Source organism: Schistocerca nitens, chromosome 2 (genome assembly GCF_023898315.1).
Source record: "Schistocerca nitens isolate TAMUIC-IGC-003100 chromosome 2, iqSchNite1.1, whole genome shotgun sequence".
NCBI lineage: Eukaryota > Metazoa > Arthropoda > Insecta > Orthoptera > Acrididae > Schistocerca > Schistocerca nitens.
In genome coordinates, this window is record NC_064615.1 from 260,985,717 (window position 1) to 261,000,879 (window position 15,163).

The 15,163-nt window shown below is 42.1% G+C and overlaps 1 protein-coding gene across 2 annotated transcripts in view; it reads right to left on the bottom strand.

The window, feature by feature from the left end:
• LOC126235991 (esterase E4-like) overlaps positions 1–14,469 on the bottom strand; it is a 102,117-nt gene extending 87,648 nt beyond the window's left edge. For both annotated transcript variants that reach the window (XM_049944986.1, XM_049944987.1), the window contains exon 1: positions 14,227–14,469. In XM_049944986.1, coding sequence (XP_049800943.1) covers positions 14,227–14,457 — 231 coding nt within the window. In that variant the 5' untranslated portion in view covers positions 14,458–14,469. The remainder of the gene's footprint in view (positions 1–14,226) is intronic.
• Positions 14,470–15,163: the final 694 nt, after the last annotated feature.

Here is a 15,163-nt window from a genome sequence, read left to right on the forward strand (position 1 = left end):
TGTGCCTTTGTTGCTGTTTGTCTTATATCCATTTTTTCAAGACACTGCCCATTCCATTCTGCTGTTCTACCAAGTCCCTAGCTGTCTCTCATAGAATTACAACATCATCAGTAAACCTCAATGTTTTTACTTCTCCTTCTTGAACTTTAGTTTCTGCCGTAAATCTTTCTTTGGTTTCCTTGACTGCTTGTTTAATGTACAGATCAGATAACATCAGAGGTACACTACAACACTGACTCACTCCCTTTGTAACCACTGCTTCCATTTCATGCCCCTTGACAACTGCCATTTGGTTTCTGCACAGGTCATAAATAGCTTTTTTCTCCCTGAATTTTACCACTGAAGCCTTCAGAATTTGAAAGAGAGTATTCCAGTCAACACTGGCTAAAGCTTTCCCTAACACTACAAATATTATAAACGTGTGTTTGTCTTCTAAGAGAAGTTACAGGGTCCTACATTTCTCCAGAATCCAAACTGACCTTCCTCAAGGTCAGCTTCTACCAATTTTTCCATTCTTCTGTATAGCATTTGTGTAAGTATTTTGCAACCATGACTTATTAAACTGATACCCCAATAATTTTCAAACCTGTCAGCACTTGCTTTCTTTGGAATTTGAATTATTCCATTCTTCTTGAAGTCTGAGGGTATTTCATCTGTCTCATATGCATTGCACACCAGATGGGAGAGTTTAGTCATTGCTGGCTCTCACAAGATTATCAGTAGTTCTGACAAAATTTTGTTTGCTCCCAGGGCCTTGTTTCAACTTAGGTCTTTCAGGGCTCTGTCAAACTTCTCACAGTATAATATTTCCCATCTCATCTTCCTCTACATACTATTCCATTTCTATAATACTGTCTTCAAGTTCATCTCCCTTGTACAGCCCATCTATATGCTCTCCCCACCTTTCAGCTTTCTTTTCTTTGCTTAAAACTGGTTTTCCATCTGAGCTTTTGATATTCATGTAGCTGCTTCTCTTTTCTACAAAGGCCTCTTTTAACTTGCCTGTAGGTGGTATCTATCTTTTCCCTAGAGAAATATGTTTCTAAATACATACATTTGTCCTCTAGCCATTCCTGATTAGCCATTCTGCACTTACTATCAATGTAATTTTTTAGATTTTTGTATTCCATTTGACCTGCTTCATTTGCTGTATTTTTGTGTTTTCTTCTTTCATCAGTTAAGTTCAATATCTTCAGTGTTGTACAAGGATTTCCACTAGGTCTTGTCCTTACACTTATTTGGTCCCCTGCTGCCTTCACTCTCAAGGCTACCCATCTGTTCTCTACTGTATTCCCATCCCCTTTTCCAGTCAACTGCTGCCTAAAGTTCCTTCTGAAACTATCAGTTTATCCACGTACCAGCTCCTTAATTTTCTATCTTTTTACAATTTCTTCAGTTTTAATCTACAGCCCATAACTAAAAATTGTGGTTTGAGTCCACATCTGCCCCTGAAAATGTCTCACAATTTAAAATCTGGTTCTGAAATGGCTGATTTATCACAACAGAATCACTCTGAAACCTTCTGGTGTCTCGAAGTATACAACCTACTTTCTTGATTCTTAAACGAAGTGTTGTTGTTGTTGTTGTTGTGGTCTTCAGTCCTGAGACTGGTTTGATGCAGCTCTCCATGCTACTCTATCCTGTGCAAGCCTCTTCATCTCCCAGTACCTACTGCAACCTACATCCTTCTGAATCTGCTTAGTGTATTCATCTCTTGGTCTCCCTCTACGATTTTTACCCTCCACACTGCCCTCCAATACTAAATTGGTGATCCCTTGATGCCTCAGAACATGTCCTACCAACCGATCCCTTCTTCTGGTCAAGTTGTGCCACAAACTTCTCTTCTCCCCAATCCTATTCAATACTTCCTCATTAGTTATGTGGTCTACCCATCTAATCTTAAGCATTCTTCTGTAGCACCACATTTCTCTTCTTGTCCACACTATTTATCGTCCATGTTTCACTTCCATACATGGCTACACTCCATACAAATACTTTCAGAAATGTCTTCCTGATACTTAAATCTATACTCGATGTTAACAAATTTCTCTTCTTCAGAAACACTTTCCTTGCCATTGCCAGTCTACATTTTATATCCTCTCTACTTCGACCATCATCAGTTATTTTGCTCCCCAAATAGCAAAACTTCTTTACTACTTTAAGTGTCTCATTTCCTAATCTAATTCCCTCAGCATCACCCGACTTAATTCGACTACATTCCATTATCCTCGTTTTGCTTTTGTTGATGTTCATCTTATATCCTCCTTTCAAGACACTGTCCATTCCATTCAACTGCTCTTCCAAGTCCTTTGCTGTCTCTGACGGAATCACAATGTCATCGGCGAACCTCAAAATTTTTATTTCTTCTCCATGGATTTTAATACCTACTCCGAATTTTTCTTTTGTTTCCTTTACTGCTTGCTCAATATACAGATTGAATAACATCGGGGAGGGGCTACAACCCTGTCTCACTCCCTTCCCAACCACAGCTTCCCTTTCATATCCCCTGACTCTTATAACTGCCATCTGGTTTCTGTACAACTTCTAAATAGCCTGCCGCTCCCTGTATTTTACCCCTGCCACCTTTAGAGTTTGAAAGAGAGTATTCCAGTCAACATTGTCAAAAGCTTTCTCTATGTCTACAAATGCTAGAAACGTAGGTTTGCCTTTCCTTAATCTTTCTTCTAAGATAAGTCGTAAGGTTAGTATTGCCTCACGTGTTCCAGTGTTTCTACGGAATCCAAACTGATCTTCCCCGAGGTCGGCTTCTACTAGTTTTTCCATTCGTCTGTAAAGAATTCGTGTTAGTATTTTGCAGCTGTGGCTTATTAAACTGATTGTTTGGTAATTTTCACATCTGTCAACACCTGCTTTCTTTGGGATTGAAATTATTATATTCTTCTTGAAGTCTGAGGGTATTTGGCCTGTTTCATATATCTTGCTCACCAGATGGTAGATTTTTGTCAGGACTGGCTCTCCCAAGGCCATCAGTAGTTCCAATGGAATGTTGTCTACTCCCGGGGCCTTGTTTCAACTCATGTCTTTCAGAGCTCTGTCAAACTCTTCACGCAGTATCATATCTCCCATTTCATCTTCATCTACATCCTCTTCCATTTCCATAATATTGTCCTCAAGTACATCGCCCTTGTATAGACCCTCTATATACTCCTTCCACCTTTCTGCTTTCCCTTCTTTGCTTAGAACTGGGTTTCCATCTGAGCTCTTGATATTCATACAAGTCGTTCTCTTATCTCAAAAGGTCTCTTTAATTTTCCTGTAGGCAGTATCTATCTTACCCCTAGTGAGATAAGCCTCTACATCCTTACATTTGTCTGCTAGACATCCCTGCTTAGTCATTTTGCACTTCCTGTCGATCTCATTTTTGAGACGTTTGTATTCCTTTTTGCCTGCTTCATTTACTGCATTTTTATATTTTCTCCTTTCATCAATTAAATTCAATATTTCTTTTGTTACCCAAGGATTTCTACTAGTTCTCGTCTTTTTACCTACTTGATCCTCTGCTGCCTTCACTACTTCATCCCTCAAAGCTACCCATTCTTCTTCTACTAACGAAGTGTTAGCAATGATTATGTTCTGCATAAAATTCTACGAGGTGGTTTCCTCTTCCATTACTTCCCCCCCCCCCCCCCCCCCCCCCATATTCAGCTATTATTTTTCCTTCTCTTCCTTTTCCTACTATCAAATTCCAGTCCCCACAGTTAAATTTTTGTCTCCTTTAACTCTCTGAATAATTTCTTTTGTCTCATCACACATTTCTTCAATCTCTTCATCATCTGAAGAGATTGTTGGCAATGTACTCATACTACTGTGTTTAAGTGGGATTAATGTTTATATTTGTTGCAATAATGTGTTCGCTATGCTGTTCATAGTAGCTTACCCATTTTCTTCTTTATTATTAAACTTACTCCTGCATTACCCCTATTTGATTTTGTATTTATAGCCCTGTAATCACCTGACTAGAAGTCCTCTTCCATCTGTCACTGAACTTCACTAATTCCCAAACTATCTAAAAGCAACCTATCCACTTCTTTCTTTAAATTTTCGATCCTGCCTGCCTGACTACAGGATCGAACATCCCACACTCCAATCCATAGATGGCCAGTTTTGTTTCTCCTTATAACGACATTTGCCTGAGTAATACCTGCACAGAGATCCAAACGGGGGACTATGTTACCTCCAGAATATTTTACCCAAGAGGACGTCATCATCATTTAACCATACAATAGGGCACCATGCCATCAGTATAACTGGCTGTAGTTTCTGCTTGCTTTCAGCCATTCAACTACTGAAAAGTCTGCTGCCCCTCTTCAGAAACCACCCATTTGTCTGCGGCCTCTTGACAGATAGCTCTTCGTCATGGTTGCACATTCGGTATGGCTATCTGTCTCGCTGACGCACGCAAGTCACCACACCAACGACAAGATCCAAGTTCATGGGGGTGAATTTGTGATATATGTTCGGGAAAAAAAACTCAAATATTTGTAATGAAAATGAAGGGGAGATTGGTTTCAATTTTGTCACTAGAAATTTATTACTTCTTTAGCGTCTCTCATTAATTATGTGAAAGTGTCACCCCAATGGCCACGCAAACTGGACATGTTGCCAACCTATGAACAATAGGGAAATATTCTGTGACTGCTGCTGGCTTAATTTAAACTTTAGCTCAAACCTCAAACACTATTTTTAACGTCTCACTTCCTAACCAAATTCCCTCACCATAACGAAATTTAAATTTTGTTCAATAGGGTTTTAATTCGAAAATTGCTCTGAACAGATTTTTTATGCGTTATTTACCACAAAATTTCACATGGAAGAATCCGCAACACAGGTTCAGCTTCTAGTCGATAGCAGAGGTACCCGGTGTTACACACCTTACGACGGAATGCAGAGCACAGATTTATGTGCAGAACGGTTAGTACCTGTAACCACAACAGTACCCGTCTGTCATACACTTTACAGTGATCTGCAGATTGTAGACGTGCTACTTGTAAGAAATGCAGTACACGTACACAACAAGTATAACCTACCGGCAAATAAAGAGAAGTCTCCATTCGCTCTACCCAGTGCGTCACGAGGACAGCCACAGGCTGTTTCACAATGTTATTCACGCCCTTTCACAACGAGCCTTTCAAATGAATGGTAACGGAGTAATCAGACATACCTGGGAGCGTTTATCTTCCTCTGAATGTGTTAAATATACAGAATACATCTACGTCTACGGTCTACGTGTTAACTCCGCTATTCACTGTTAAGTGCCTGGCAGAGGGTTCTTCAAGCTGTCTCTCTAACGTTCCACTCTCGAACGGCGCGGGGGAAAAACGAACACTTAAATTTTTCTGTGCGAGTCTTGATTTCTCTTATTTTATCGTGATGATCATTTCTCCTTATGTAGGTGGGTGCCAACAGAATGTTTTCGCAATCGGAGGAGAAAACTGGTGGTCGAAATTTCATGAGAAGATCCCGTCGCAACGAAAAATGATTGCCATTCCAATTCACGTATCATGTCTGTGGCACTATCACCCCTATTTCGCGATAATACAAAACGAGCCGCCCTTCTTGAACTTTTTCAATGCCATCAGTCAGTCCCGTCTGATCGGATCCCATACCGCTTAGCAGTACTCAGAACAGGGCGGACAAATGCAGTGTAAGCAGTCTCTGTAGTGGATCTGTTGCACCTTCTAAGTGTTCTGCCAATGAATCGCGGTCTTTGGTTTGCTCTACCCACAACATTATCTATGTGATCGTTCCAATTTAGGTTCTTTGTAATTGAATTCCCCAAGTATTTAGTTGAATTTACAGCCGTCAGATTTTTGTGACTTATCGCGTAATCGAAATTTAGCGGATTTCTTTCAGTACTCGTGTGGATAACTTCACACTTTTCTTTATTCAGGGTGAATTTCCACTTTTCGCACCGTACAGATATCTTATCTAAATCATTTTGCAATTGGTTTTGGTCATCTGATGACTTTACAAGACGGCAAATGACAGCGTCATCTGCAAACAATCTAAGAGGCTACTCACATTGTCTCCTACGTCGTTAATATAGATCAGGAACAATACAGGGCCTATAACACTTCCTTGGGGAACGCCGGATATTACTTCTGTTTTACTCGACGACTTTCCATCTATTACTACAAACTGGGACCTTTCTGACTGGAAATGACGAATCCAGCTGCACAACTGAGGTGATATTCCATAGGCACGCAGTTTGGTTAGAAGACGTTTGTGAGGAACGGTGTCGAAAGCTTTCTGGAAATATAAAAATATGGAATCAATTTGACATGCCCGGTCGATAGCACTCATTACTTCATGAGAATAAAGAGTTATTTGTGATTCGCAAGAACGATATTTTCTAAATCTGTGCTGACTATATGTCAATAGATCGTTTTCTTGGAGGTAGTTCCTAATGTTCGAATACAGTAGGCCTATATGTTTCCAAATCCTACCGCAAATCGACGTTAGTGATATGGGCCTGTAATTCAGCGGATTACTCCTACTTCCCTTTTTGGGTATTGATGTGACTTGAGCAATTTTCCAGTCTTTAGGTACGGATCTTTCTGTGGGCGAGCGGTTGTATACAGGGTGATTCAAAAAGAATACCACAACTTTAAAAATGTGTATTTAATGAAAGAAACATAATATAACCTTCTGTTATACATCATTACAAAGAGTATTTCAAAAGGTTTTTTTTTCACTCAAAAACAAGTTCAGAGACGTTCAATGTGGCCCCCTCCAGACACACGAGCATTATCAACCCGATACTCCAACTCGTTCCACACTCTCTGTAGATATCAGGCGTAACAGTTTGGATAGCTGCTGTTATTTCTCGTTTCAAATCATCAATGGTGGCTGGGAGAGGTGGCCGAAACACCATATCCTTAACATACCCCCATAAGAAAAAATCGCAGGGGGTAAGATCAGGGCTTCTTGGAGGCCAGTGATGAAGTGCTCTGTCACGGGCTGCCTGGCGGCCGATCCATCGCCTCGGGTAGTTGACGTTCAGGTTTCATAACTAACCTTTTTTGTAGGACTCTCCATACAGTTGATTGTGGAATTTGCAGCTCTCTGCTAGCTCTGCGAGTCGATTTTCCTGGGCTGCGAACAAATGCTTGCTGGATGCGTGCTACATTTTCATCACTCGTTCTCGGCCGTCCAGAACTTTTCCCTTTGCACAAACACCCATTCTCTGTAAACTGTTTATACCAACGTTTAATACATCACCTATCAGGAGGTTTAACACCATACTTCGTTCGAAATGCACGCTGAACAACTGTCGTCGATTCACTTCTGCCGTACTCAATAACACAAAAAGCTTTCTGTTGAGCGGTCGCCATCTCAGCATCAACTGACGCTGACGCCTAGTCAACAGCGCCTCAAGCGAACAAATGAAACTTTATAGCTCCCTTAATTCGCCGACAGATAGTGCTTAGCTCTGCCTTTTGTCGTTGCAGAGTTTTAAATTCCTAAAGTTGTGGTATTCTTTTTGAATCACCCTGTATAATTGCTAAATATGGAGCTATTGTATCACCATACTCTGAGAGGAACCTGACTGGTATACAATCTGGACCGGAGGCCTTGCCTTTATTAAGTGATTTAAGCTGCTTTGCCACACCGAGGATATCTACTTCGTTTCTCATCTTGGCAGTTGTTCTTGATTGGAATTCAGGAATATTTACTTCGTCTCCTTTGGTGAAGGAGTTTTGGAAAACTGTGTTTAATAACTCTGCTTTAGTGGCACTGTCATCAGTGCCTTCACCGTTGTTATCGCGCTGTGAAGGTATTGATTGCGTCTTGCCACTGGTATGCTTTATGTATGACAAGAATCTCTTTGGGTCTTCTGCCAGATTCTGAGACAGAGTTTCATTGTGGAAATTATTAAAAGCATCTCGCTTTGAAGCACGCGCTATATTTCGAACTTCTGCAAAACTTTGCTAATCTTGGGGATTTTGCGTTCTTTTAAATTTGGCATGCTCATTCCGTTGCTTCTGCAACAGCGATCTGACAGGTTTTGTGTACCATGGGGGATCAGTACCATCAATTATTAATTTATGTGGCATATATCTCTCAATTGCCCTCGATACTATCTCTTTGAAATCATTCCGCATCTTTTTTACGCTTACGTGATCAGATCGGAAGGAGTGGAGACTGTCTCTTAAAAAGGAGTTAAGAGCATTTTTATCAACTTTTTTAAATAGACGTACTTTGCGTTTTTTTAATGGTTGTGGGTGTTACGGTGTTCAGCCTAGCAGCAACTGCCTTATGGTCGCGAATCCCTGTATTCGTCACGATACTCCCTATTTGTCCAGGGCTATTTGCTGCTAAGATGTCAAGTATGCTTTCGCAACCATTTAAGCTTTCTGAGAAAGCATTCAGTACAAATTCGGATGACGTTTTATGCCTGCCGCCGGCTTTAAACGTGTAATTTTTCCAGCATATCGAGGGTGGATTGAAGTCGCCACTGGCTATAATTGTATGAGTGGGGTACCTATTTGAAATGAGACTAAAGTTTTCTTTGAACTGCTCAACAACTATATCTTCTGAGTCGCGAGGTCGGTAAAACGATACAATTAATGGTTTAGTCCGATTGTCAAGTATAGCCTCTACCCATACTATTTCGCAGGAACTATCTAATTCAACTTCACTACACGATAAACTACTTCTGACAGCAATAAATACTCCACCAACTGTATTTAATCTATCCTTTCTGAACATCGTTAGGTCGTTTGAAAAACCTTCGGCTGAAGTTATTTCCGGCTTTATCCAGCTTTCCATGCCTATAACTATTTGAACTTCAGTGCTTTCTATTAGGGGTTGGAGCTCTGGTTCTTTCCCGACACAGCCACAATTTACAACTACAATACCGATCATTTCTAAAACTACCATACTGTGTTTTACCTGCCCATTTTGGACGGACGCCCTTTCTGTGTTTTCCTGAGACCCTCTAAGTTAAAAAACCGCCCAGTCCCTTCCACAGAGTCCCCGCTACCTGTGTACCTGCTTCCTGTGTGTAATGGACTCCTGACCTATTAAGCGGAACCCGGAAACCCACCACCTGATGATGCAAGTCAAGTATTCTGCAGCCTACATGGTCACAGAACAACCTGAGTCTCTGATTCAGAACCTCCACTCGGCTCTGCGCCAAAAGACCACAGTCGGTTCTGTAGACGATACTGCAGATGCTGAGCTCCGCCTTAATCTCGCAAGCAAGACTGGCAGTCTTTACCATTTCTGCATCCAGAGAGAATCTCCTCCAATCCAAAGCGACACACGTCATTGGTACCCACATGGGCCACCACCAGCAGCTGGCTGCACCCTCTACTCTTCATGGCATCCAGAAGCACCCGTTCCACATCCGGAATGACTCCCTCCAGTACACATGGAGTGCATAATGGATTCCTTCCCCTCCTTGGCAGCCATGTTCCTAAGGGGCCCCATTATGTGCCTAACATTGGAGCTCCCAACCACAAGCAAACCCACCCTCTGTGGATGCACAGACCTTGAGGGTCGAGAAGCTTCGTCTGGAACAGCGTGGACGACTGCACCCGGCTCAGAGACTTCGTCAGTCACAGATAACGCCAGAAACCTGTTCGTCAAACGAACCGGGGAGGCCCTACGATCGGCCCATTGCCTGCCCACTGCCTGCCAGACTTTGGAATGATCTCCCACTCGACCACGGGTGAAGGATCAACCTCAGTGCAGGCAGTACCCGGGGCGGTCACAGCAGTGGACCAATCGGGGGACACGTGGGTCATGCTCGACGTCCTTCGCGTTCGACCCCCCACAGTGGTGCCCTTGGCAGCAGCCTCAGGCTGTGTGTTGGAAGCCAACACTGCCTGGAGCTATGAGCGAAGGGTCACAAACTCAGCTCGCATTTGTACACAGCAATCACAGTGCCTATCCATTTCTGAAGTCGCTCCTGTTTGAAACTCGTAAAAAATATGTAATAAATGAATGGTGCACTCGCCTTATTAGCAGTAGGAACTGAGCGGCTCTGTCACTGACGATCTAACCGACACTGAGCTGGTCTAAGGAAAACAAACAAAATCCTGTACAATGCGAGAGTCGATACGAGGGTCGATAGCAACAGCGGTACTCTACACTACACTGTTATTAAAATAACAGGTTCTTCCTAGTAAGCACTCAAATACACAAGAAATTACAAAGATATACTAGTAACTACGCAGGTAACCGAAAATAAGTCGCTCCTGATTGAAGCTCGTATAAATATGTAATAAACGAATGGTGTACTCGCCTTATTAGCAGCAGGAACTCGAGCGGCTGTGTTACTGACGGTCTAACCGAATGCAGAAATTAGTCATTAATATAACTAACGCAAGAAACACACACTGACAAAATTGCTCGGTGGACCGCACCGCTAGATGGCAAACTGTTTGTCAGTCCTTTCTCTGTGCCTCTGCTGAGAGACAGCGTTCTGGCCTAAATGAAAGACTTATCATCCGATTTTTCGAAAACTATTACGTGAAAAAATTTGATTTTTACGCATCTTACAGTCTGATATCTTTACTCGATAAAGAATTGAATGTATTTATTGTCGTTATTCGTCATAGTTACTGTGCTGCATCAAAGTCAGGAGTAAAAACGCATTACGTAAATTTTGCGTATGGTTGATTTTAGCTCGTACAATGCAGTGAGCGAAATATAGATATGATCACTAAATTTTATTTAAAATTGAAAGCAGAAGAATTTCTTTTTTCGTTCTCGAGTTACCGGATTTTAAATCCGAAGGCCTGTGGCGTGTGACAATCATGTGGTCGTAATAATCAACGTATCTCATAACCAAGGGCCAGAAAACTTCATTTGCGATAAATGTGAAATAGATGCCAATTCTGTCTCAAAATGCGAAAACACAAAATAACTCAATGGATGATGTTTGATGGCGAATTGTATCCAAATCAGCTACTGTATTTGTAAGAGATAATTACAAATAGCTTTATTTTCTGCATACAATATCGAAAACTGGCATTGTACATCATCTGATGAAGCCCAATTTGAAAAGATGATGCGCGTAACCTACCTTCAAAATAAAATGTACGTAGGCTACGATGTATCAATGCGCTCAATGATCGGGTGCCATGCCAGTTGTGGACCGTTGAATTCCCTGTTGAAGATACACGTCGCATAATGCAACGGGACCTAGCATTTGATAAGAAAGACACTTGTATTTTTGAAGATAGTAACGGTTCTCGAAAGAACAGATACCACTGTTGACCGTGCAGCTTCTCTAGAATAATAATAATTAATTGAAACCCTCAGCTGCCGACAAGTGTTGCTGATAAACCTCGATGGGGACAGCTGAAAATGTCCCGGTCGGGGCACACATTTTCAGCTGTCCCCATCGAGGTATATCAGCAACACCTGTCGGCAGCTGAGGGTTTCAATTAATTACCACTTGTACGTTTGTTTGTTAGCTAAAGCTCAAAAGATAGTATAATGCGGACAATTTTAACGTGGCGAATGTTTTGAACTACAGTTGCATCGAATACCGCTAGAGGTTGGGCCTAACTACGTCGTTAAGAATACTCTGCTGACTTCAACAAACACTTGTGCGGTAGGCGTCCCCGAATGCTTTGAGTTGCGCGTTGCTTTTTTTCTTTGCTTATTTTGAAATAAGAGACTAACCTGGTCTATCACGTGTTTCGATTACGACTCGTACGACACCAGAAGAGATCGGTGATCCCTGTAACAATGTGTCAGTTCTACTGTAGGCTGTTGCCTAGCGAAATGTTTGCTTACCCGTATCGCTCCTTCCCCTGTGGCGGTCAAAATTCTCGTTTGTTTACGCTCGCGGCCACCTGCGACAACAGCCTACAGAGCCCGTCCTCTGCGCTATAGCGATTGGAAAACAAAATATATGACGTTTTTCGATCGCGCCGAAATTCTTCCCCTAACTTTAAAATCAAGTTGCTGTACGCCCGGTTCTATTACTACGCTAAGGGCCTTGTCAGTTCTATCTGTAGCGTTGTGAAGCATGTGTCGTAGGTCTACGAATAGCCACGAAAGGTCGAAATTAGTAACCTGCAGATTTTTTTATTTTCAGATTGGGCGGGAAAAAACAAATAATGTCTGGAAACACCTTATATCGGAGACACAGTCACCTAAGTGGCGGGAAAATGCTGCTACTTTTCAACAGAACAACCATTTTTGAAAGCTTAAATATTGTCAAACGAACAGAACAACAGCCATCTCGGAAAAAAGAGATGTTTAAATGGTTCAATGGTTCAAATGGCTCTGAGCACTATCTGACTTAACATCTGAGGTCATCAGTCCCCTAGAACTTAGAACTACTATACCTAACTAACCTAAGGACATTACACACATCCATGCTCGAGGCAGGATTCGAACCTGCGACTGTAGCAGTCGTGCGGTTCCAGACTCAAGCGCCTAGAACTGCTCGGCCACAGCGGCCGGCAGAGATGTTTGAAGTTTTTGGATAAGCCAACAAGTCAAGAAGTTCCCAATCAGCACTTTTTTTAAACAGTCAATCTCAAAGAACTAATAATTTGTTTGTCTTCAGTCATGTAGAGCGACAACCCTTTAAGTTTAATTTCGACAAAAATAGACGAGAATTGTGCAAAAAATTGTTGGGAATTTTGTCAAAAATAGATGCTACATTTTCCGGTCCCTACTCCAAGATATCGAATTGATATATATATATGAGAAGGAAAGTTGCTACTCACCATATAGTGGAGATACTGAGCCGCGATAGGCACAATAAAAAGATTCACACATCGGCAGTGTAGTTTCAGCTATCTGAGACTGCAGATGTGTGTGCAAGTTGCGCTTGCGTGAGTGGGTGTGTATATGTGCGTCGACTGCTAGACAAAGACCTTAATGGCCGAAAGCTATGATTGTGTGAATTTTTTATTGTGCCTATCGCGGCTCAGCATCTCCGCTATATGATGAGTAGCAACTTTCCTTCTCTCGTATTGTTACATTCCATCCTGGATTTTCCATTGTTTGCATATCGCCAACTATTTTACATTTCATATCAACACCCTTACCACGCACAAAAACACAAACATTATCATCATGACCAAGCATATATATATGAGTTGCCTAGATGCAAAACTGTCCATGTCCTCCATAACCGGTTTTGTGAAAAAGTGGAAAAACTGTTTTCAGTGGGTAAATACAAACTGCCCTACACTGTATGTTGTATACATAAGTATGGATAGTACAAAACCATTTGGGCTATTGAAAAAAAATCAGGAACTCAATGCATGTAAGATATAAGCAAAATAAAAATGGACTTGGACAGTTTTGCATCTGACTTTGCAGATGGCCACTTTTGCATGCAACTGAAATGGCCATGGACAGTTTTGAACCTGACTAGTTGTACATGAGGAGAGGATATGGGGTGAACATAAAACTGTGTATTCAGTTTTAATTTCTTTTAATATTCTGAAGGTACATGGTGTGACGACTGACAAACTGCAATCCACTTAACACATCATATCTGGAACAATGTCTTCATCTTCTCCTGATAGACATTCTGATTCAACTGATGCCCCCGACCCGCTGGAACCTAGTAATGTAATGTACCACGACAGGGATTCACGTTCCCTCCAGGACTCACCGTAGTGTTTCTCGAGGAGTTTTGAAACATCCTCCAGTTTCTTTTCATTAATAGGAACAACCGTGTTCGTAATGCAGCTCGAGTTTATGTGTCCTAAGTGTTTGCCACGTTTGCATACGGACACTGGTAGGTTGATTTCAGAATTATAATTAGGCTCCCCTTGGACTTTTATAGCATTCTGAGAATGTGTATAACTTTCAGAATAAACAGCTGTAACAGACCACACAAGTACAATGTTTACATGCTTATGGTAGCCATCTTGCATTACAGTCACATGACCCCAGCCTTCAATGCGATTTGTCAAAAGGGACAAGGCAAGTTTTGCACCCAACTTACTGATGGACATGGACAGTTTTGAATCTAACCACACTTTTCGTGAGCTGTTTTCCATAGGACATGGAGAGCTTTGAGCATAAATAGCATTTCAAGCGTGTGTAAAATGTCATGCTCTACAATCCAGAGTTGCCAACTCAATTTTTTTAAAAAGTGGACATGGACAGTTTTGCATCTAAGCGACTCATATATACATATATGCTCTTCCGCGGCAGGCCTCGTCCCCTGCCTGAAGCGCGGCTCGCTCTTCAGTTTACCAACAGACTGCAGCGTACCTTGAAGCGCAAGGCGCCGACTGGAGGCTGCGCGTAGCGCACTCCCCTGAACGAGTAAATAGTTCGGCCGTCCAGGGAGCGCAGCACGCTGCCTCGCAGCCGCCCCAGCGGCGTCTGCACCTCCGGGAACTCCTCTGACGCTGACGTCGACGGCGCCCCGCACACGCCGGCGGCCGCCAGCCACACGGCGCACGTTACGACTGCTACCAGAGCCGTTACTTTTCCTTTCATGTCTGCAGGGGAGCGGCTGGCCGCACCGGCTTGGCAGCTCTGCCTTTTTATGTAGCACTGGCTGCCGCACTTACGCCAGGTGGCCGCTCCTCGGAAGTGGGCGCGCACATGGCGAAACCTACTTCACAAGAAAACATCCTTCCAGCAGCGATATTCTGCCGCGCGAGCCAGTAGCTTTCCGGTAGCGTCTTGCATGCTGCATTCCTGCCTTGCATTCTACATAAATCTACCTACATATTCCGCAAGCGACTATGCAGTGCACGGCTAGTAATTCCCCCTCCTGTCGCAAATGGAACCATGATGTAGCGGAAACATATAAAACTTGTTTTATAACACCGTTATTGCACCACAACATAACGTCACATATAACTGAGCCTTACAAAATCTGTAATACAACTGACCACTTCGAAATCTGGTACAGAACAGCATGCCTCCGGCTGCTACCACCGAGGTTTACGCAGATTCTAACGATCGGAACACAGCGGTCTGCATTGTTTAAAATATTAATTTTCATGATTTCAGTTAAAAGTTTAACAGTTTTAGCAGATGAGTTACAAAATTTAGATTAATAAATCATTACAAACACTCTATAATAACAAGCAGGTAAAACAGTATAGTTAACGTTCCCAAAACAGAAAATGTAGTTGTACAATAATATATAATTTATAAAACTAAATAACTCTTTAATTACGGAATGGATTTTACT